Source organism: Wolffia australiana, chromosome 2 (assembly GCF_029677425.1).
Source record: "Wolffia australiana isolate 7733 chromosome 2, ASM2967742v1".
NCBI classification, from domain to species: domain Eukaryota; kingdom Viridiplantae; phylum Streptophyta; class Magnoliopsida; order Alismatales; family Araceae; genus Wolffia; species Wolffia australiana.
Genome location: NC_135836.1, coordinates 10,658,930 through 10,680,484, shown reverse-complemented (window position 1 = coordinate 10,680,484; position 21,555 = coordinate 10,658,930). Strand labels below are relative to the sequence as shown.

The 21,555-nt window shown below is 43.6% G+C and overlaps 1 protein-coding gene across 8 annotated transcripts; it reads left to right on the top strand.

The window, feature by feature from the left end:
- The first annotated feature begins 1,796 nt into the window (after positions 1-1,796).
- LOC144716803 (protein LHY-like) lies at positions 1,797-15,306 on the top strand. Of its 8 annotated transcripts, none has more exons than XM_078592048.1 (10): positions 1,797-1,892; positions 2,686-2,838; positions 2,942-3,053; positions 3,271-3,332; positions 13,344-13,520; positions 13,648-13,689; positions 13,823-13,864; positions 13,958-13,999; positions 14,202-14,903; positions 14,982-15,306. In XM_078592048.1, exons 2-10 carry the CDS (start codon positions 2,800-2,802, stop codon positions 15,213-15,215), a joined length of 1,452 nt encoding a protein of 483 aa, XP_078448174.1. In that variant the 5' UTR covers positions 1,797-1,892; positions 2,686-2,799; the 3' UTR covers positions 15,216-15,306. The 8 variants fall into 8 exon arrangements, with proteins under 8 accessions (XP_078448174.1, XP_078448173.1, XP_078448175.1 ...); XM_078592047.1 differs by having other exon boundaries at positions 1,812-2,038; positions 2,701-2,838; XM_078592049.1 differs by having other exon boundaries at positions 1,812-2,038; positions 14,211-14,903.
- Positions 15,307-21,555: the final 6,249 nt, after the last annotated feature.

The window sequence follows — 21,555 nt, the reverse complement described above, 5'->3', positions numbered from 1 at the left end:
CTGGTGTATGGATGCGTCTATTATAAATGACCTAAGAGTAAAGAAAATAATTAATCCAGTTGGAGGGTAGTTTATGGAAATGATTAGGCAATACATATCCCAAAAAAAAAAGAAAAATGAAGAAAACTTAAGTTTTTTAGATAAGGTTTTAAATTTTCTCATTATGCATACACATAAGGTAATTATGTCCATGCTGGCCTTTCTTTGGGAATCCGTCTATCTACACCTGTCCTTGGGCGACCTCCTCTTCTAGTGTCACCAAAACTGTGAGAATGTTATCCAATAGCAATGGTGACACTAATCACATAGAAAACATGGAGATTCAATGCGCTGAGGACTAGTGAAAAATGACTGTAAGCCAGAAACTTGTGTGGATCATGATGATTCATTTGAGTAATAAAAAGTGTAGGGGATTTGATTCCGTGAAAGGTAATTTGATCATCAACAATTCTGATTTTAGTTTTAATGGCTGTCGTGATCAGCTTTAATTTCTGTGGCATGAATGTCCTTTGTATTTTAGATCATGTTCATGACACCCAACTGAAACTTAACAACTTTGGTATCGACAACAATACCAAAGTTGAGCATTGATCTCAACCATTATATATATATATTCTCTGTTCTCTTTCTATGTAAATAAATCTCCTCTCTCCCTCTATCCATATATTTCTCTCAGCTCATCTCCTAACTCCCTATATATATGTTTCTTTCCATCTCCCTCTCTCCCCTTACATCATTTTTTGGGATTTATACCTTTCACCCTTATTGTCTTCATTTCAACAACAAAATGTACATCAGACATGACAACCCCGGATGTCTTATCCACCTCAATTCAGTCCCTCCAACAAACTGTAGCACAAAAGAACAAGATAAAAACTGACATTTTTTCCTCAATAACCAACACTCCCTACCAAAGCAAAATTCAAAGGCAAAAATCTCCAAAGATCACAACCTCAACACACATGAGCAGACTCTATGGTGGATATAGTTCCGGATCGTCCGGGATGTGGACGATAGACGGTACATGACAAAGATCGTCCCGTCCGACATCCGGAATCAGTGCATCGGACACGGACAGTACGGTTCTTGTCCCAACTTTGCCAGTTTCGTCCCTTCCAGATAAAAACCGTCCCCTCCCTCGTCCTGGACGAAAAAATCATGTTTAAAAATTTTAATATACTTTTCTAAGTTTTTAGGGAAAATATGGAGGAGAGAGAAGCCGAGGTGCATATGTATAATTACCTTTGTGCAGCGTCAATTTGTGTGTTGTAAAAAATGCAGGGACTTTGATGCAAAATGCCAAGGAATTGATATGTTGATGCCACGTGGCAAGATCTCAACCGTCGGAAGCGAATCCGATGGATTTTCGTCTCTCTCTAACTCTCCATCGTTCGAGACCTCTGGGCGGGACGGTTGTTTTGTCAGACGGGACAAATTTGAGTCCCGGCTTTCGTCCAATTCCATAGACGGGACGATTATTTAGTCCTAGGATGAAAAAACCGTCCCCTCTCCGCCCCTGCACTATTAATGGTGGATAATGGGCAAGGCCCACAGAGTGAAGGCCACCAGGTCGGTGCATCTAGAGCCGGGCTGTGTATGGCCACAAGTGCCACGTGGCTTCTTATCCGTGCAGATTTAGATTTTCCAGATTTGCCCCCACCGAGCAGCTTTCTTGTGGGGGGGAAGGGCCCACCTACGAGCCTACCTTCGTCCATGTCCACGACTTCCGAACCCAGCCAATCAAAACTCGCCACGTGGCAACATTGCCCCCCTGCGTTCTCCCCCTTTGCGAAGAGAGATTTGCAAGGCTGAGGAAGTTCTTCGCGAAGTTTGTGGCGGAGAGGAGTTCGGCGAGAGAATTCGGCCTCCGGGTTGGCCGAGATCGACGTGAAGTTTGATTCTTCTTTGATTTTTTTTTTGTTGTTGCTGGAGAATTTTAGTCTCTGTAGAGGGAGGAGCCCGCGCCCCCCGCTGTCGCGGGGGCCGTTGGCCAGTTCTATTGATCCTGCGAGGAATGTGTAGATTGGGAAGAAAGAAGGTGAGGGCGTGTTGGGGGAGAGATTTCCATTATCTTGAGGAATTTTGATCTGACGGGGTTGGAGTTACCCATCCGTTGTCTTTGGAATAAGATGATGGCTGCTGGGTTTGGGGAATTTCGGTTTTAGTTTTTTGATTTCGTGGTTGAAATTTAGGTTTTGAGTGTGGTGACCGTGGTTTTTTTTTGGTGAATCGGTGAATAGGCGGTGCTGTAGATACCCATCCATTATTTTCGGAAGAAGATGATGGGTGCTGGGTTTTTTAGGTTTCTTCTGAGTTGAGGAATTTCGGTTTTATTTTTTTATTTATTGGTTGAAATTTAGTTGTTGAGTGTGGTGGCTTCGGTTGTTTTTGGTCAATTGGTGATCTGACGGTGCTGGAGAGACCCATTCATTATTTTCGGAAGAAGATGATGGCTGCTGGGGTTTTTAGGTTTCTCCTGGTCTGGGGAAATTTCAGTTTTTTTTTCGCTGAATTGGTACAGGCAGTGAAGTGTTGAAATTTAGTAGTTGAGGGTGTTGACGGTGGTTTATTCGGTGAATTGGTGTTCAATTTTTGCATTCTTCTTCAAAAAAATTCACCTTTTTGTCGAGCGCGTCTAGATTTCATTGAGTTGCGTTTTGTGAGATCTTAATTTGGTTTCGTCAGGTCGGATTCTTGCAGGTGAAATCGAAGGAGGTCGCAATTTCGTGGTTGAAGATCAAAAGTAGCTATTATTGACTCATCTATATTATCTGCCAATTCTAATAGAAGATCGGGATAATGGATACATGCTCCTCCGGAGAGGATCTACTCTTTAAGGTTGTGTCGTGAGAAAATTAAGTAAAAGTTTATATGATATTTATTGGATACATTCCTAGTTCTTATGCTCACGGGAAGATATCTTTTGTGTTTGGGAACGTAGACAAGGAAACCGTATACCATAACGAAGCAGCGGGAGAAATGGACGGAGGAAGAACACAACAGATTCCTGGAAGCGTTAAAACTATATGGGAGAGCCTGGCAACGCATTGAAGGTCAAATAAGAATGTCAAGAAAGGGATATTTTCATGTCTTTTTGCAAAATATAAAGGCAAATGCTGATTTTAATGGATTTGAAGCGGAGCCTTTCAGATTTGCTTCTTTATTTTTCTTCTAAGAGTAGTTAGTTTTGCCTCCTGGGACTATAGTCCTCTCCTAATTACTCACATGTCCAACTCTTTATTTCTTTAAATATTCTGGATTTAATTACAGAACACATCGGAACTAAGACTGCAGTTCAAATCAGGAGCCACGCCCAGAAATTTTTTTCAAAGGTATGCATCCGATACATGTCACGAATTCTTTATGATTTTCCTTCGGTTATTGCATGAGAGGGGTAATTAGAATCACTATCTTAGATTTATTAGCATTTAAATTGAGTTAAAAAATTAAGCTTCACGCCCTGCTTGTAAGTGCAGGTTGATAAAAAATGGAAAATAAAATCCTGCAGGTCCTACAGTGCAAATGAAGGAAAGGCATTCAGCGTGTAAGTTAGTGTCAGACATTGAATAATTGCATTGTATGGCAACAATTTCTATTGTTTCTGTGCTTGATGTATTCTAACTGAGCTTATATATGAGATTGCATTTTTCATCTATTATATTTAGATTTTATATCTCAGAATTTATAGCCACCAATACGAGAAACCTTTTGGACATGGCACCTTTTGAATACATGGTACGTGGTGCTTGGAATCATCATCTCTTGGTTTTTCAAATTTGGGAAGAGTTTTCATCTATAATCTTTAAAATGCAGTGGGAGAACTCATTTTCACTGATTGAGGAATTTAGAGGAAAATGATTGATCTATTTGATCCTACTGTTATTTCCTTATCTAAAAAACGGAATACTTGTGTCATATATCTTTTTCAATTTTCAAGGGGAGGAATTTTTTGATCTCTATGATGCAGAGTTATGGGTATGATGTACAACCTTGTGGTGGAGGAGAAATTGGCTTTAGAAATAGGAGAAATAGGAGAAATAGGAGAAAGAAATAGTTTTATGGAGTATGGGTTGTACGGAGTGCACTACCCACCTGATTCAAGTTTTTCCTTAATACAGTGTCGATCAACTTCCAGATGCTTTGTGAAATCATGGTGGACTGGGTCTTGTGCTATCTTCATGTCTTATTTATTGTTAGAAAATAAAGTCTATGTGACATCTGCTGATCCAAACCAGCTCACACAGGCCCTGGGCAAAAGCCCAAAATTCAGCCTCTGCATCATATCGAGCAACTACAAGTTGTTCCCTGATGTGAAAAGTAACAAGTTTCCTTCAATAATGTGCATTAGCCGAGAGTTGATGGCCAACTCTTATTTTAAGTTAAGTAATTGTTACATTGTGCCTTTAAGCACCATAGAACTCTATTAGCAGCATATCCATGCGGTGTCTTAGAGTTATGCATAAAATGTCTCACGACATTGATCAGATAGGCAACGTCAGGTCTGGTATGAGTAAATTATTGCTATGGCCCAACAATCCACAAGAAGCCAGATCCGTGTCTCTGATTCAATTCATCAACTTGATGGATGGTCATATGCAACCTCCTGTTCTGGAGTTCACCTTGCTTCAAGATCGCCCAGTCTGTTAGCCCTCCACTGTCTCTTATTATTTTTCAAGTTGAATTCCCTCTTCTTGTTCCCTGCTAACAACTATTCATAACCTTCTTACTTCAAACCTTAATTTCCCGTCTAAAACATCAGGGAGTTATTCAAGCTATCTGCATGTGCTATCTCCCCCTTCATTGGTCCCTACCTTTGTCTTAAGTCCTCTATGCTTTCTCTTCTGTTCGTTATTCACCCTATCAGCATGTGTTACTGCATATGCTGACTATCTTCCCCTTCATTTGTCCCTCCCTTTGTCTTAATTCCTGTATAGGGATTGTTACAGATGTATAGGGTTTTCAAACAGTTGCTGTAATGTGACCCCTGATAGACATCCCTGCCTCAATATTTTTGCCCCCACAATGGGTGGGTGATTGGGGCGTCAAGTATTCGAGGTGCAACTTTCCACACTCTTGGGAGAGATCCATGGTCCATCTGCCGATGCACAAAAATTTCTGCTGATGGATAAGTCACCTCCGTATCCAGGAAATACCTGATATTGTACAGGGCTGTTACTATGCCAACGCTGACCCACTATCATTTCAAGACCCTTCAATCAGTCCAAGGGGCCCCAGGGAAGCGGCAATAGAACAGTATAAATAGGGGAAACCAAGGCCTCCCAAGGGGTTGAAGAATCATTCTGTAGGCTCCTCTTCTCTTTTGTTAGTGTCATTTCTTTCCCTTGCCTTCAGAAAATGAAAGCCACTGATACGTTCCTACTCGGACGTATCGTGTAACTCCTTTTACTTCCCAGGATTCAACAATACGATTGCATGATTCAATGTCTTAGAAGTTCAACAAGAGAGAACCAAGAAGAGAGAACAGGGATAGAGGAGGGAATTGTTAGGGTAGACCCGCCGGGGCTAGGTGCAATGCCTTGAATTGTTGGCACACGTGGCAATTATTGACAAATGTCTTGATGTCCCTCTTCATGTTGGGCCAAAAGAATCCTCGCAGAAGGCGTTTGTACGTCTTGAGGAAACCCCCATGGCCTCCCGTGGGTGACGCGTGGAATTCTCATAGGACGACCGGAATGAACGCGGAAGTCTTAGAGAGCACCACCCTGCCATCATAGAGCAATGTGTCATTTGAAATATGAAAGCGAGGTGGAGACCCCTGGCCTGCATGGATAACGCGGACGATGGCGGCTAGGTTTGGGTCCTCCAGAATTTCGCACCGGATCTCCTGGAGGTCCCCCCAATGAGACCAGGAGATGGCCCCAAGGGCCAATTTGTCCTCGTGTGGAAGGCGGGAGAGAGCGTCCGCGGCGACATTTCACAGGCCGGCCTTGTAGTGGATTGAGAATTGGTAGCCCAGGAGCTTGGAGAGCCAACGATTGTAGTCGCCTTGGACCTCTCGTTGCTCCAAGAGATGCTTGAGGCTTTGTTGGTCGGTGCGGATGATGAAGGTCTGGAATAACAGATAGTGTCGCCATTTGCGTACGGCGAGGACAATCGCCATGAGCTCCCTTTCATACGCCGAGCGAGTCCAAGCTGTCATCGGAAGAGCTTGACTGAAGAAAGCGACCGGTCGGTCGTGTTGCATTAACACGGCGCCCACTCCGGTGTTCGAAGCATCTGTCTCCAACACAAATTCAGACGTGAAGTCAGGAAGAATAAGAACTGGAGTGGTGGAGAGAGCATGCTTGAGCTGGTTGAAGGCGGCTTGGGTGTCGGGCGACCATGCGAACATGCCTTTCTTGAGGAGGCGAGTCCGGCCATGCTATAGTGGCGAAACCGGCGACGAAACGCCGGTAGTAGCCCGCTAAGCCGAGGAACCCTCGGAGGTCCCGTAAAGTGAGGGGAGTCGACCACTCCTGCACCGCGCGGACCTTGTCTGCATCCATGGCCACGCCTTCCAAGGAGATCCAATGACCCAGATATTCTAGTCGGTTCTGGAGGAAGAAGCATTTCTTCGCGTTGACGTGGAGGTCATGGTCGTCCAAGAGCTGCAGGACGTGCGCGAGGTGGTCCAAGTGTTCGTCTCGGCTGCGACTGTAGATCAAAATGTCATCAAAGAAAACCAGCACGAACCTTCGGAGGAGCGGCGCGAAGACGAGGTTCATCAAGGCTTGAAATGTGGCCGGGGCGTTCGAGAGACCGAACGGCATGACCATGTATTCATAGTGTCCCAAGTGAGTCTTGAACGCCGTCTTGTCGATGTCGTCTTCATGCATTCGGATTTGGTGATAACCCGATTTAAGGTCCAGCTTGGAGAAGTGCGACATGCCGTGCAGTTCCTTGAGCAGCTCGTCGACCACCAGAATTGGGAACCGGTTGGGGACGGTGATCTTGTTTAGTGCGCGGTAGTCGACGCAGAAGCGCTACTGGTTGTCTTTCTTGCGGACCAAGAGGGCTGGGCTCGAGTACGGACTGCGCGAGGGTTGGGTAAGACCCGCATCCAGTTGATCCCAACCAACCACTCCAGCTCGTTTTTCTGGCAATGAGAGTAGCGGTAAGGACGAGAATTGACTAGGCCCGTACCTGCTAGCAGCGTGATGCAGAGGTCCAACGCGCGCCTTGGCGGCAAGCCGCCTTGGTGGTGGAACACCCGCGGGAAGCGGTGCTCGAAGAGGGTCGGGGTGTCCGTGGAAGCAGGAGCTTGCCGGGGAGAGCTCGTCGGAGAGATGTACAGGGCGTTGAGCATTCCCGTCGCGCGGGGCGGCCGATGGTGGGCTTCCAGCGAACTGTTTTTGGTGGGGTCCCCTTCCAATGTGTGCCACACCCCGTCAACTTGGAACTTCAGCAGGAACAGATCCCAATGTGCTTGGGTCCATCCCAGCGTGCGCAACCAGGGATAGCCCAGGATGACATCGGTGCTGAGGTCGGGGACGGGTAGAAGAGTGACCACTGCGGTGTAACCTTGGAGGTCCGCGGAAACTGCGGCTGCCTGGACGTCCCCCTTCGTGATGATACTATTGTCGTACCGGATTTGATAGGGAGGTGCACTGCTGAGCGGGAGTCCCAACTGACGCGCGAGACGGCGGCAGATGAAGTTAGCTGTGGCCCCGGTGTCAATGAGGACTCTCACCGTATGCCCCCGTATAGCTCCCTGGATCTGAAGAGCATGGGGGGACGTGGAGCCCCAGGCGGCCCAAGACTCCACGCGAACCACGTTGAGCTGTTCATCGCCGAGGGGACCCTCCTCTTCCGAGTCCGATTCATCGGGCTCCTCAAGGGGGGCGCTGGCCGCCTTCTGGATGGTCGGTGACGATGTGGATGCCGAGATCCCTGCGGCATCGATAACCCGGGGTAAACTGCTCATTGCATTGGAAGCAAAGGCCCTGAGCGCGTCTCCGAAGGAATTCCTCCTGTGTGAGGTTCATTCGGCGGGCCCAGAAGGGTCCCTCGCGCCCCCCATTTTGTCCCCCCCGTGCCGCCACTGGGGGATGAGGGGGTGCGGGCTCAGGTGCTCGGTACGGTCGTACCCCTCGTTGGTCCTCGGGCTCGGTCAACTCGGCCAGCGTCGCTTCGGCTTCAAAGGCACACTCTATCAGCTCGGCCGATGTGCGAGGTCGGAGCCGACGCACTTCGGCCCGTATGGCGGGACGGAGGGCGGAGTGGAGCGCCAACATGGCTGAGTCGTCCCCCAAGGAGGGTAGGTAGCCGACTAGCTCCATGAATGATGCCACCAGCTCGTCCACGGTCCCGGTCTGTTGGAGGCAAATGAGGCAATGGTGCGCGACATGAGGTTGGAGACCGAAACGGCGGCCGAGTTGCCTCTTGAAGTCGCCCCAGTCGTGGAAACCCACACGGTCGTCAAGGTAGCAAAACCACGCCGCGGCCTTCCCGTCCACGTAGGACGACGCGATGTGCAGGCGTTCGGCGTCATCTGCGGGAACGGAGCGGAAGTATTATTCAAGACGACGCAGCCAATGATCCAGATCCCCTTTCGAGAATACGGGAGGCTCGGCCACGCGGGGGCGGGGCCGACCCCTGTCGCGGTAGCCCTCGAAGGCTTCCTGACGAACATGCCAAACCCGGTGAAGTGGGGGGTGTCCCAATGCATCTTCGGTCATGTCGAGGTCGGCTGCATCTCCCCCCCATGTCGGGACTGCCGGCTTGTCATGACAAGGGAGTATGGCCGGCAGATGACGCCGTGGTGCCACGGGCTGCCCGCCCCCATCGTACGCGCCCCCGCCTTGGAAGGCGGCCGCCGCAAGCCGTGGCGCGTGGGACGGACCCATGTGCCCCCCTTCAATGCGGGCCCAAATGGGCCCAAAAGGGCCTGGGGTGGGCCCTCCCTGTCCAAGGAAGGTGGACTTGAGCGGGCCGCCTGGTTGGATGGGCCAGGCTCGGCCCGCCAGGCTGATGGCCCGGCTCGTCCCACGCTGGCGAGTCTTCCCCCCTTAACGGGTCGGGCCACCTCAGCGGGAATAAGGGGCCCGACGCACTGGCCCGAGAAGGTTGGCCAGGGTCGTGCCGCCCTTTCCCTCTGGCCGCCCCCGAGTTAGGGTTTGCGACGGGGGGAAAAACCGCTGGCCCAGGAGGATGATCGCCGGAGGTGACAGCGGCGCCGTGCGACTCTGGCGGGGGTTCTGTGCCCTCCAGACCCGCTGGAATCGTGGGTGTGCGGCCGTAAAGTGCCGAGCCACCGCCTCGGATCTGCGACAGGAGCTTGCCGGTGGGGAAGGGTCGGCGGCGGCAGGGCGGCGGCGGGGGTGGCACCAGCAGGCTGTAGTCCTCGTCAGAGAACGAATCCGACACCACAAGGTCCCTGGGGTCCTGTGGAGCCAGGGTGCCATCCCCGTGTTGAGTCGCCATCGCATAGGGGTCCCTCGGGTTTCCGGTCAGACCGGCGGCGGCCATGGTCACCGAGAAGTGGGCGGCTTGGCACTGCTGATCCAGCCGGAGCTCCTGGAGCTGCGCCTGGAGGGGCGCCAGGGCGTCTGCGAGTGCCTTCGTGTTCGAGTCATCGTTGGGCACGGGGGAGCCATGTTCCGATGAGGTCGCCATAGCGTTGAAGGCGGGAAACGGAGGCGGCGTGGCGGTTCTGGCTCTGATACCAAATGATACGTTCCTACTCGGACGTATCGTGTAACTCCTTGTACTTCTCACGATTCAACAATACGATTGCATGATTCAACGTCTTAGAAGTTCAACAAGAGAGAACCAAGAAGAGAGAACAGGGATAGAGGAGGGAAGGTTCCCGGGTGGAGGAGGGAAGAACGGGAACGGTTGGAGGGGGCTGTCGGCTCCGCGTTGAGGAGGGCGCGTCAACCTACGAACCATGAGAGGGAGAGGTGAGGAAACCCAGGGAGGGATATAAGGGAAGAGAGGGGGGGAAGCTTACTTCTTGATTGCCTGCCTGTGTCGTGGTGGTGCTCTCCCTTAAGTAGGAGGAGGAGAGTCGTGGGCCGTTGCTGGCTTGTCCGGCCCATTACCGGCCCGCTTGCGGACGTAGACCCTTCTGTGGATCATATCAGCCACAACGGCGGTAATCGTATATCTTTAAAAGCAAACTCTTAGGCAATATTATTTGACAATAATTGTGCCTTGTGGCTTTTATTTTAGGTGATTATAATGTCATCAAGATAAACCAAAATCAAATTTACTCCTCATGAAGAGGAATGGAGATTTAAAACTTGTGATGGCCGTTGCAAGAATATATGCCTGATAACATGCCTGATAACATGCAAGAATATATGCCTGATAACATGCTGCTGCATTTTGAGACTATAGTTAGCCCCAGGCTAGAATAGTCCGAACATTATCATTTTAGCTGCAGACACCAATGCGTCCTGATAATATATGTTGAGTGTAACCTTTTGTCCAGATAAGCCACTGTTCTGTCAGATTTTTACTTCGCAGTGAAGGTACATGTGCAACTAATCTTATGCTCAGAAACAGTAAGTGTTGTTGATATGGACCTCTCACTCTGAAAGTAATGCAAGATTTCTGAGGAATGAAATTTACCTGAGAACTCAAAGGGCAACCACTCCAATGACTGAGGAATGTCCACAACGAAAGGAACAGAGAGATAGAATGTTGATGAGAGAATACGGGGAAGGATGAATCCCGAGGGGTGAAGATAGACTAGAAGAAGTAGGCGAGCCCGGATCGGTAATGCCCCGCTGATGCCGAGAGGATCTCCCGACACCCCTCCTTGAGCTCCAGCTCGAACTCCTTTTTTCTCCGCCCCCTTTCTGTTACCAAAACCCCTTCTTATTTCATAGGTCGATAACTGTCCTAGGCCCCCTTCACACGTGGCCTGAGGACATGGATGTCGTCGTCGTTTTCTGTTTTTTCTTCTTTTCCAGGTACGTGTGAGTTAGTTGCGTATCAGTTGTCCATCCCAAGTCTGATTCTTCTCCAAGACCTGAAATTCTTCGGTCATGTCCAGGTCTCTGGAGTGTTCAGTGCCCATCCACAATTCGAGAATTGGAAATGACATCTCTGGTGAAAAGAAAGGCACAAATAGGGGGTAGACAATAGTAGGAAAGATTATTAGCAAGGTTGAGGGTCACACTGGTGTAGGGGTGGAATCATCTGAATTCGGGTTGTAAGGTCTAGGGCCAAGACCATGAGGGCATGAATGGCCCACTGTAGGTTGAGAGGGGGACAGTTTTAGAATATTGACCTTGCCAAAGCTTTTGGCAGGGGTACATAACGGAAAAAGGTGAGATGGTTCAGTGCACTGTGATGGAGGTGTAACATTAAGGAGGGACCACAGAACAAACTGAGTGGACTCAGGTGTCACAGAACCTGAGGTCCCCAAAGGTTTGGTTGCAATAGAATAATGTGGACAAGCTTCATCAAAGGAAACGTCTTGACTGAGACAGAATGTGTGAGATGGTGGTGATAACACTTGTAACCTTTTTGAGTCGATTGAATCTAAGAAACACGAATTTGAGATGGTGGTGAACAAGTTTTCCTGGGTTCATTGAGTGATGAACTGATAGGGTCCGCGAACAATATCGATTCAAGCAAAACACTTTTCAGTGAAGAATAGCCAAATGTGAAAATGTAGAGTCTAGGAATCTACCGAAAGATTAACAATCCACAAGAAGTGGGAATTGTCTGATACAAATGTTTAGAAAAGAACAACAAACCCGGATCGTGGATCCGCTATCTGGATGCAGGCCTCTCCTGCTCTCCAGCCCTTCCCGCGCGCTGGCGAGCCTTAGCTTCTCAAATTCGATGCCTCCTTCTGTTGGCGTCCTTCTTTATTTATATGGCTGTTATTCTTCAGGTAGTTATGCTGACGTGGCAATCACTTTGAGTGATTGCTCCTTCTTCTCTTATAAGTTCTTGGAAAGAACTTATCATGAACTCAGCAGCAACACCAGATGGTATGGGGTATAAGAGGATTCTTCAGTAGGCTGGATAGGAATCAGTGAGACATATTGTGAAACAGACATTGGTTGTAAAGGGATAGAGATTGGTGCTTACTGATCAATTTATCTGCAGATTGAGCTTCCTCAATCCAAAAATAATTGGGCATATTCGCGTGGAAGAGAAGGTTTCTAGTTATTCCACGGATATGACAAACTTTTTTTAAGCCAACACTTTTGATGTGGGGTGTAGGAAGGTGATAGGATCCCTGCCGGTGATCGTAGTGTGTAGAGAGAGGAGGGAGCTGACCCTGGCGGAATGGACGATGCCGAGGGAGCAAGGACAGCAGAGGAACAATGAAGTGGGCGTCACCGGAGGAGAAATGACCCGACAGAGTGGACCTTGTCGGGTAAGATAGTAGCTACTTAAGGGGAAAACACAACTTGTAACTTCCAAAATCCTGCCCTCCAACGAGGGATACATATTTAAAGGGAAATGCAAGACAAGAATGTGAAGATGATAATGCCCCTAGTGGGCTCACTAGAGGGAGTAGATTGTAACAAGAGGAGGTCTCAATGATAGTCCTACAGGATTGGAAAAACTGGGAGGTAGATGTGTTAACGTAATTATGAATATTCTCCTACTGAAATGAATACCTGGTTGAAAATTATATTTGAATAAGATCATGAAATCCAACAATGAAGTCATGCCAGATCTATGCTGAAGAAGGAACGCCAATGAAAATTGAGTGGTATCATCAACAAAATAGCTAGCCAATGGACAGCACAGGTGCAAGGATTGGGTGCAGGACCACAAATACCACTGTGACCTCGCGTAAATGGAGATGAGGATGTCTCATTTAGCAGTTGAATCATCTCATTTCAAATCATATTAATATTTATAGGTGAAACCAACATGTTGCTAAGACTACTAATATGTTCCAGAGTCAGAATAAATGATCAATCCACTTCTTCACTAATGTTTTATGAAAAGATAATGACATAAATTATGGTACACGAACGATTCAAGAATTTGGACCGGCAATATTTATATTTCCTTTTAACCTTCAACTTTTTAATATTCTTCTAAGAGATCCATTTGATGGACTCAAGATTTTCTAATTCTCAATTCACTGCAAAAAGGTTCTCAATTCAAAACATTTTAAACTCAATCAGTTCCAACAGAAACCACTATCCCTGCTTTAGTAAAATCTAGTAGGATATCTTAAATTCTTTCAAAAAACGATCTCTTAAGATTCCAATATTTATTGTTTCCAAAGAACAGGGGAACATTTGTTGGGGTTCAAATGGGTATATACCCATTATTTTTTTGTTTGTTTTGCATACATTCATTTACTTTTTGCATTCATATGAAGCGATTCACATCAAATGCTGAAATTTCTTACGCAGCTAGAGAAGGAAGCGGTCCTCAAAGGCGTGCCCTTGGGCCAAGCCCATGGCATTGAGATTCCTCCTCCCCGACCCAAGCGGAAGCCCACCAATCCCTACCCTCGAAAAACCTCAGCTAGCTGCAGCCCCACGCAGACCCAGAACAATTTTCTGGACTCCATCGGCGGTTCCCATCAGGTTACATTTGTCTTGTTTTCTATTAGTCTGAGTCTTAATCTCTCTTTGATATAACATACAATCATTAAAAAAAAGCCCAAGCGATTGATTTCTTGGTTATTAAATTTTTTTTCTTTACTTAACTCAGGTACAGAACAATTTTCTGGACTCCATCGGTGGTTCCCAACAGGTAATATTCTACATATTTTTTCAATTAATTTGAGTCTTAAACTCTCAGTGATATAACATACAGCATTAAACAAGAAAGCCCAAGGTATTGATTTCTAGGCTATTTAAGTACTTTTTCGTTTATTAAAACTCAGGTACAGAACAATTTCTTGGACTCCATCGATGGATCCCACCAGGTAATTTGAGACTTAGACTAAAGGCCGTAAAACAAAAGGCCCAAAGAATTGATTTCAGGATATATGAGATTTTTTATTCAATAAAAAATTCAGGTACAGAAAAATTTTCTGGACTCCATCGGCGGGTCCCCCCAGGTGATAATTCTATGTATTTTGTCTATTAAATTGAGTCTTATATTCGTTGTGACACAACATATAGGCATTAAAAGAGAGCCCCAAGTATTTTTCTTTAATAAAACAATTCTTGCATAGGACATGGAAAATTGAAAGAACAATTATATTATCTCCTTGCGATCAATCTAAAGTTTCAATTATTTTACTAAATCTTATAGTTCAGAAATTTCAGCTTTCCGTTGGCCAGAAGAACTCCAGCAAGGATGGGTCCCGAGTTGACCTGGATAGATTTGATGAGCTCAGCATCGACACCCAGATTAGGCTTGCGCCGCCAAAAAAAGTCAACGACAGCGACGCGGTCAACGAACGAGTCAAAGTGGAGACCAACTCGGGCTGCGGTGGCACCGCCGCCTCAGGAATGACGACAGAGAAGATGACAGGGCAGTCAACGCTGTTGACCGGGGGGGGCGTCCCGCCGCCATTCAACTTGTCAACGGCGTTCTCAGGGATGATCATCTCCGCTCTGATGCAGAATCCGACAGCCCACGCAGCAGCCACGCTGGCGGCTTCCTTCTGGCCCGGTGTGGATGCCATGCAAGATGCCACGTCAGCCATCGCCGCTGCCACAATGGCTGCCGCGTGGGCATGGTGGTCAACGCATGGGATTCTACCATTCTGCCCTCCGGCTGGCATTTATCATTTGGCTCCGCCGGTGACGGCGGTGTCGTCTTCGGACTCGGAAGAGAACCGGCCGAGCCGGCCGGGCCCAGTGGGCGCTGAACCAGGGAAGAAGAAGGCGGACCGGTCTTCCTGCGGCTCGAACACGTCATCCAGCAGTGACGTGGAGGCAGACCCTTTAGTGGGCCTTAACAAGGCCGAAATGGGCCAGGCTCCTCTCTCTTCCTGGAAGGCAGTCTCTCATGAGGTACTAATTATTTCTATTATTTTTTAATTTTGATTCCCTTTTTTGGATCCTTTTAAAAAAAATGGGTCTTCTTTGTAGGGGAGGATGGCGTTTCAAGCACTGTTCTCAAGAGAAGTGCTGCCACAGAGCTTCTCACCACCACAAGAGGAAGAGAGGGTGAAGCAGAGGAAGACGACAGGGTTTAAGCCGTATAAGAGGTGCTCAGTGGAGGCCAAGAGTGAAGTAGAGATGGCAGCAGCAGTATCTAAGGAGGAGAAGATGAAGAGAATACGACGGGAGGGAGAAGGGGAGGGGAAGGCCTTCTCTTCCTAACATTATGCCTCTGTTTGTACTTGGGAAATTACCCCTTGGACCCATCCCTTTAACCTTGCCTTTTCTGAAAGTATACTTTTTTTAATGACCATTTGTGTTTCTTATTCTCCCAGTAACGTAGATGAGGGAGAAAGAGAGAGGTGAGAAATGATGTGGTCATTAAAAATGTCTTCCATGATGTATATTTTACTCCTGACTACAGGTCAACAAAGCAGAATTTGAAGTTGATTATGCTGCAAGTGGCCATTGATTTTGTTATGTTCGCTGTCTTATTTTATGATGTATTATAGCCTTCAGAGAAAGATATTAATTCCATCTTTAGTTTGAAATTTGAGGTGTTCTTTTATTCCTGGTAATTTAGGTTCCCATTAGAACAATATTGGATCTATGTAATCCTATCTTATTTTCCACAACTGGAGAAGTTTTAATTAACCTGTTTTGATTAATTTAAGTATTATTTTTAAAAGAATTAAAACTATTTTTTAATTTGGGTTAATAGCACGAAATATCCCAAACTTTTTCAAAAATCTGAGACATAACCTAAACTTTTTTTTTGGCACGGTATATCCCAAACTCTCTAAGTCGCCGCCGACATATCCCGGTGATGACGTGGAATCCATCGTGGCTGCCAGGTGGATTTCCAGCCAGATTTTGACCTGGCGGAATCCACCTGGCAGCCACGATGGATTCCACGTCATAACGGGGGTTCCACCTGCCAGGTAAGAGAGAGAGGCATTCTAGAGAGAGAGAGAAGGAGAGAGAGAAAGAGAGGCATTCTAGAGAGAGAAAGAGAGGCGTTCTAGAGAGAGAGAGAAAGGGAGAGAGAGAGAGGCATTCTAGAGAGAGAAAGAGAGGCATTATAGAGAGAGAAATAGAGACATTCTAGAGAGAGAGAAAGGGAGAGAGAGGCGTTCTAGAGAGAGAGTGAGAAGAGAAGAAGGGAACGAGCAGGGAAATGAGAGAAAACTCACAGAATCAGACATGAAAGCGCGGTCGGGGGCGTTGACGATGGGCGAGAGTGTGCCAAGGGGAAAAGAGTGGCCTTGTTCCTTGACTACGACGACACGTTCTTGCCCATCGTCGACAACCCCGACTGCGCTTTCATGTCCGATTCTGTGAGTTTTCTCTCATTTCCCTGCTCGTTCCCTTCTTCTCTTCTCTCTCTAGAATGCCTCTCTCTCCCTTTCTCTCTCTAGAATGCCTCTCTCTCCCTTTCTCTCTCTAGAATGCCTCTCTCTACCTTTCCCTCTCTCTCTAGAATGCCTCTCTCTCCTCTCTCTCTCTAGAATGTTTCTCTCTCTCTTATCGGAAAACACCTGGCAGGTGGAATCCCCGTTATGACATGGAATCCATCGTGGCTGCCAGGTGGATTCCACCAGGTCAAAATCTGGCCGAAAATCCACCTGGCAGCCACGATGGATTCCACATCATCACCGGGATATGTCGCCGTCCACTTAGAGAGTTTGGGATATACCATGCCAAAAAAAAGTTTAGGTTATATCTCAGGTTTTTTAAAAAGTTTGGGATATTTCATGCTATTAACCCTTTTAATTTTAGAAATTTCTATGATAAATTACATAAACTATGGAAAATTGTAAATTTCCATAAACATCGTACTAAAAAATCAAAATTCAGAGCTCTAAAACTATTTTTTGTAAGATTGAGAACAATATCATTTGAAGGCCCAAGCTTTCCCTGTAAATGTACATAAAAATTTGACTGGAAAGATAAAAAACAAAGCTGTTTACTGAAAACCAAGAGTTCATTTGTCTGGAAAGATAAAAAAACCTATGAAAATTTGTAGAAAAAAATTGTTTTGTGCAGAGATGAATTATTACCGAATTCCTTTTGTAAGATTGAGGACAATTTATTTAGACAGATAATCACAAAAATGTGTACTAAAAAATGATAAAATTCAACGAATCATTAGGTTTGGAATATGATATTTTCAAGAAAAAATTAAAAATAAACAGTAATTGAATACTCGTATCATCTAAAATTATTGAACAATGTCTTCTGAAAATTATTGTTTCAAGGGTTAGACACCAATTGAGTAATTAAAAATAATAATTATATTGTGCATAAATTCTTGCATCTGGAATTTTCAGATTGAGATAATAATAAAAGCATCATCATGAACTAAATCAAAACTCGTTATTATTTTCAATGAAGATATCTAGTCTCGAAGACTGCTAAAAATTTAGGATAATTTACTCTAGAATGTACCTTATTCCTGTCAATTTGTAAATCAAGAATGAAAAAATGGAGTTGGTTCTTGAAAGATCTGGAATAGGATAATTGAAACTCCAGGCAAAGAAAGGATTTTGACATCATTTTAAAAATTAATTCAGATACTAATAATTATAAATTAAGAATAAATTGATTAGGGATAGCCAGATTATCATTGAATGAGCTATTATTAACATGTCGATCTATATGGTGTCATGGAAAATAATTAAAATTTTAAAGAATAATTAGGGTCCAAGATTCAATAATCAAATTTGAAAATCTTATTTCATAATCAGAAAATATAGATCATAAAATAGATATGAAATACCTGTAAAAATATTTAAAATATTGAAACATAGTTTATATTATTCACTCCAACCTTGAAAAATATGTAAAACATAGTATCTTGATCCTTGTCAGAAGGGGTTAATGGCGCTTAAGAGTCTCGAAAACTATAATTCTCAAATTCATCCATTTGATGATCAGTTATCTAGATAGAAGATCTATGTAGAGATTCTTCATCTATGGTCTAAAACAGAGAGAGCTTGCCAAAAAGTTCTATTCGGTCATGACGTAAAATGTTTTTTTATAGATTTTCCGTAATGAGGGTCAAAATAAAACGAAATAGATGTTTTTCATTTCCACATTTTAATTAGCATCAACATGCAATAATTGGTTGTGCTTGTAATTGACTAAATGGCTCATATATGTTTAACCTTAAACAAACAGTCTATTGTTTTTCCATTTTAAACAATTCTATTTTATTCAAATAATAAGTGTAAAAAATAAAACATGAATTAGAAATATCTCATGATCTTGTAATTAAAATTAGTGATAGGGATTCAAAAAATAGCAATTGAATCAAACAAAAATAAATGAGCAAGAAATAATTTATTATAATTATCAATTTCGTTACAATTAGTTGAACTCCCAATCATTTAATGATATTTTAAAACCTGTGTAATTTTCTATGTTCTAACTTATTGAAATATATGTAACCGACAAGCCAATCACACATTTTATATCTTGTTTGAGATTTAGTGTTATGCACGTGTGATATTTATAATGAAGTACACAAATCCAAGTAATGCCAAAGTGATTTATGATAAGATCATAATACAAATATGACTAGTCTTTAAATATGTATTATAAATATTCCTATTCAATAGATACGCAGGAATAACATGAAAATGTCAAGATTGAATAGAAATATATAGTCTCACTCATATGATGAGTATGGTTGATCCTATTGAAGTTAATTTCAATGTCCCCTTTGAGTATCCTTCAAATAGGAATATGTAAAACACATGCTTAAAGATTAGTGATCTCTGTATTATGATCTCAACATTAATCACTTAGTCGGATTATGTGTCCATGGACTTTATCATAAGCATCACATGTGCATCATAATGAAGAGATTGTGTAGAGGAATGTGGAACAAGACATGGAATGTGCGATTGGTTTACAGTGTACATAGCTGTTTTCAGGTAGAAATTTGCATAACACAATAGTTAGAATCATACGAGTGGTTTTGATTTTTAACTTTAATGCTTATATATATTATATTTAAATATAGTAAGTATTGTGAATTGTAAATAATCTTCATGTTACTTAATATTTTATCAATATTATATATTAGGTAGACATTAACTTTCATAAGCAGCTTTGAATTCCCTTTTATAATCTTGACATCTACTACCTTACAGATTTAAGATAGAAATTAATTTTTAGAAAAGCTTAAATATAAGAAATTTTAATTATATAATTTAATAAAATTTTAATTACGAAAATAGACTCAACATATTTTTTTGAACTATCTCCAATTTAAAAGCACTCTATGATGTGTAGTGGCATAAAATGGTCGTCATATCTTCTATTAATTATCGAAAGATGATCAAAAGAAAGTTATTTAGTTTCAGTTAATTTACGAACCAGATGAATTGTAAGTTATGAAAATGACGAAATCATCTATTTCTTAGTAATTATAAAGTAGACATTAATTTTTAGAAATAGCTTCAAGGGAAAAAAAACTAAATAATTGAATTAGATATTCTCCATTGATCAAGAAGAATAATGTGAATAACACGAATACTAATAAGTGGAAAAAAGAGAAAGAATATGAAGAAATAAATAGTTGAATTAAAAGTTTTACATCGATCAAGGAGAACAATCAAAAGTAAAAAAATGATGTGAACTAAAAAAACTTAACTAACTTAATTATATAATCTCCATCCATCGTTCCATTATACTAAAAATCAGTCAGTTCTGATAACCGAAGCAGAAAAAGAATATCATATTGAAATAGTCTTGATCAAGTACTCCTTGATCAAGATTTTCCATTAATCAGAAGCATTGATCGTGTGCTGATGAATCCCTTCGATGACATCCACGATCTGATTGTCAGAGTGATCAAAGGGGTCCCGATTTTGAATGGATCGTCGATCATCGTTCAGATCATCGACCGGTCAGATTGATCGTACGATCATTCATCAGATGTTCGATCCAATGATTGATTGATCATATTGGGTATATGATCATCGATCAGATACTCGATCCTATCGTCGATTGATCTGATTTGGTATTCAACCAATTTTAGAAATTCATTTACAAGTTTTGATGGTTTATAAAAAATAGTCTTGATACCAATACAGGCGTCCGCAATGAAAAATAAATACATTCAACTTTATTTCAAAGTTTCGGAAATAGATCGATATTGTGGTGGATATACTTCATGCTTTTAAACTACCCTTATATACCATATCCAAAAGCGACAATTGCAAATAGATCGACTCCTGATCGACAGTTCTAGGTGATGAATCGACTCCTCAATGAGTTTTGATCAATCTAATCATAAATTGAAAAATCATATACCTATCTTTGATCGTTGTACTCCACTTATATACTCATATGTTTGTAATTCAAATAAAATACGTATAGCCGTTAAAAAAAACTTTTAATATTATCTGTAATAACCCAATGTTTAATCCTATCTGTCTATCTTGAATCCTATCTGTCTTTGAACTTATATTTGATCCCAACCGCTTATCTGTAATTAGTATATAAGGGTACGCTTTCAATCATTACTAGCTACTCTTAAAATCAAATACTGTTGCTCGATAATGTTATAGTTCAAGATAGACAGTCAGTATTAAACATTGGGTTATAACAGTTAATTTTATGGTTCAGTATTAAACATTGATTAAACTCCTTATAGCATGACCAATTATTTCATGCACGTCTTCTTAGTCATTTGGTTTGCATATTTGTTATCTTTTAATTATGATAAACCTTTAGGCCTCTAAACGTATCAAATGGAACATCTCATCACTGTACAAAATAAAAGGTATTTTCAGTTGAGCTATAAATCTCGGTTAGTTGCACGTTAAAGTCAAAACTGATACGCCGTTTCATCGTATGTTTTAAGTAACAACCGATATACCAGGAACTTGCTGTGCATCGTACATCCCATCGCGGCGTATGTCTCTCGAAAAAATAACATATTATAGAGTTGACGACAAGATTCGAATACAGTATGGATGACAGCTAGTCCTGCCCTTTAAGATATTAAGATCTTGTTAAAACATTTTCAATCCAAATATCTTACTGCTACTACATATTCATGTAGTTTTGATTCAAATATCAACCTCCGTTAATTAACAACAAAAGAAACAATAGATTTGGTAGAAGTTTTAGCTTTGCATCATTTGTGTTAGCAACCGGGATAGTAAGAGCGTATGTGCATCTGTCACACAGTCAAATCTCAAGCTAGGTTTCTTGCTCGGAATTGGCGTGTGCCGGCCTCAGTGCTTTGGAGTGGAACACTGAGCAGCCTTGATCTCTTGCAGCGGAAGCTTTTGCAATTGCTTAAGATCGCTTAGAAGGGGTTAAGGGAGATGGTGGTGCTAGGCACCGTCAGTGAATAGGGTCATTGCATTTGTATTGTAAAGAGTACATCATCATTGGGGATAATTACATGGGGGAAGACGAGGGTGATGCAACGAACGAGACGAGGTGCCTTGCACAGAGGTAATGTCGCCACGCCGCCTCAGGGCCGCCGCTCCGCGCACGCGCGCCCGCTCTGCCGCTACACAAGTGTGCTGGGCCGGGCGCC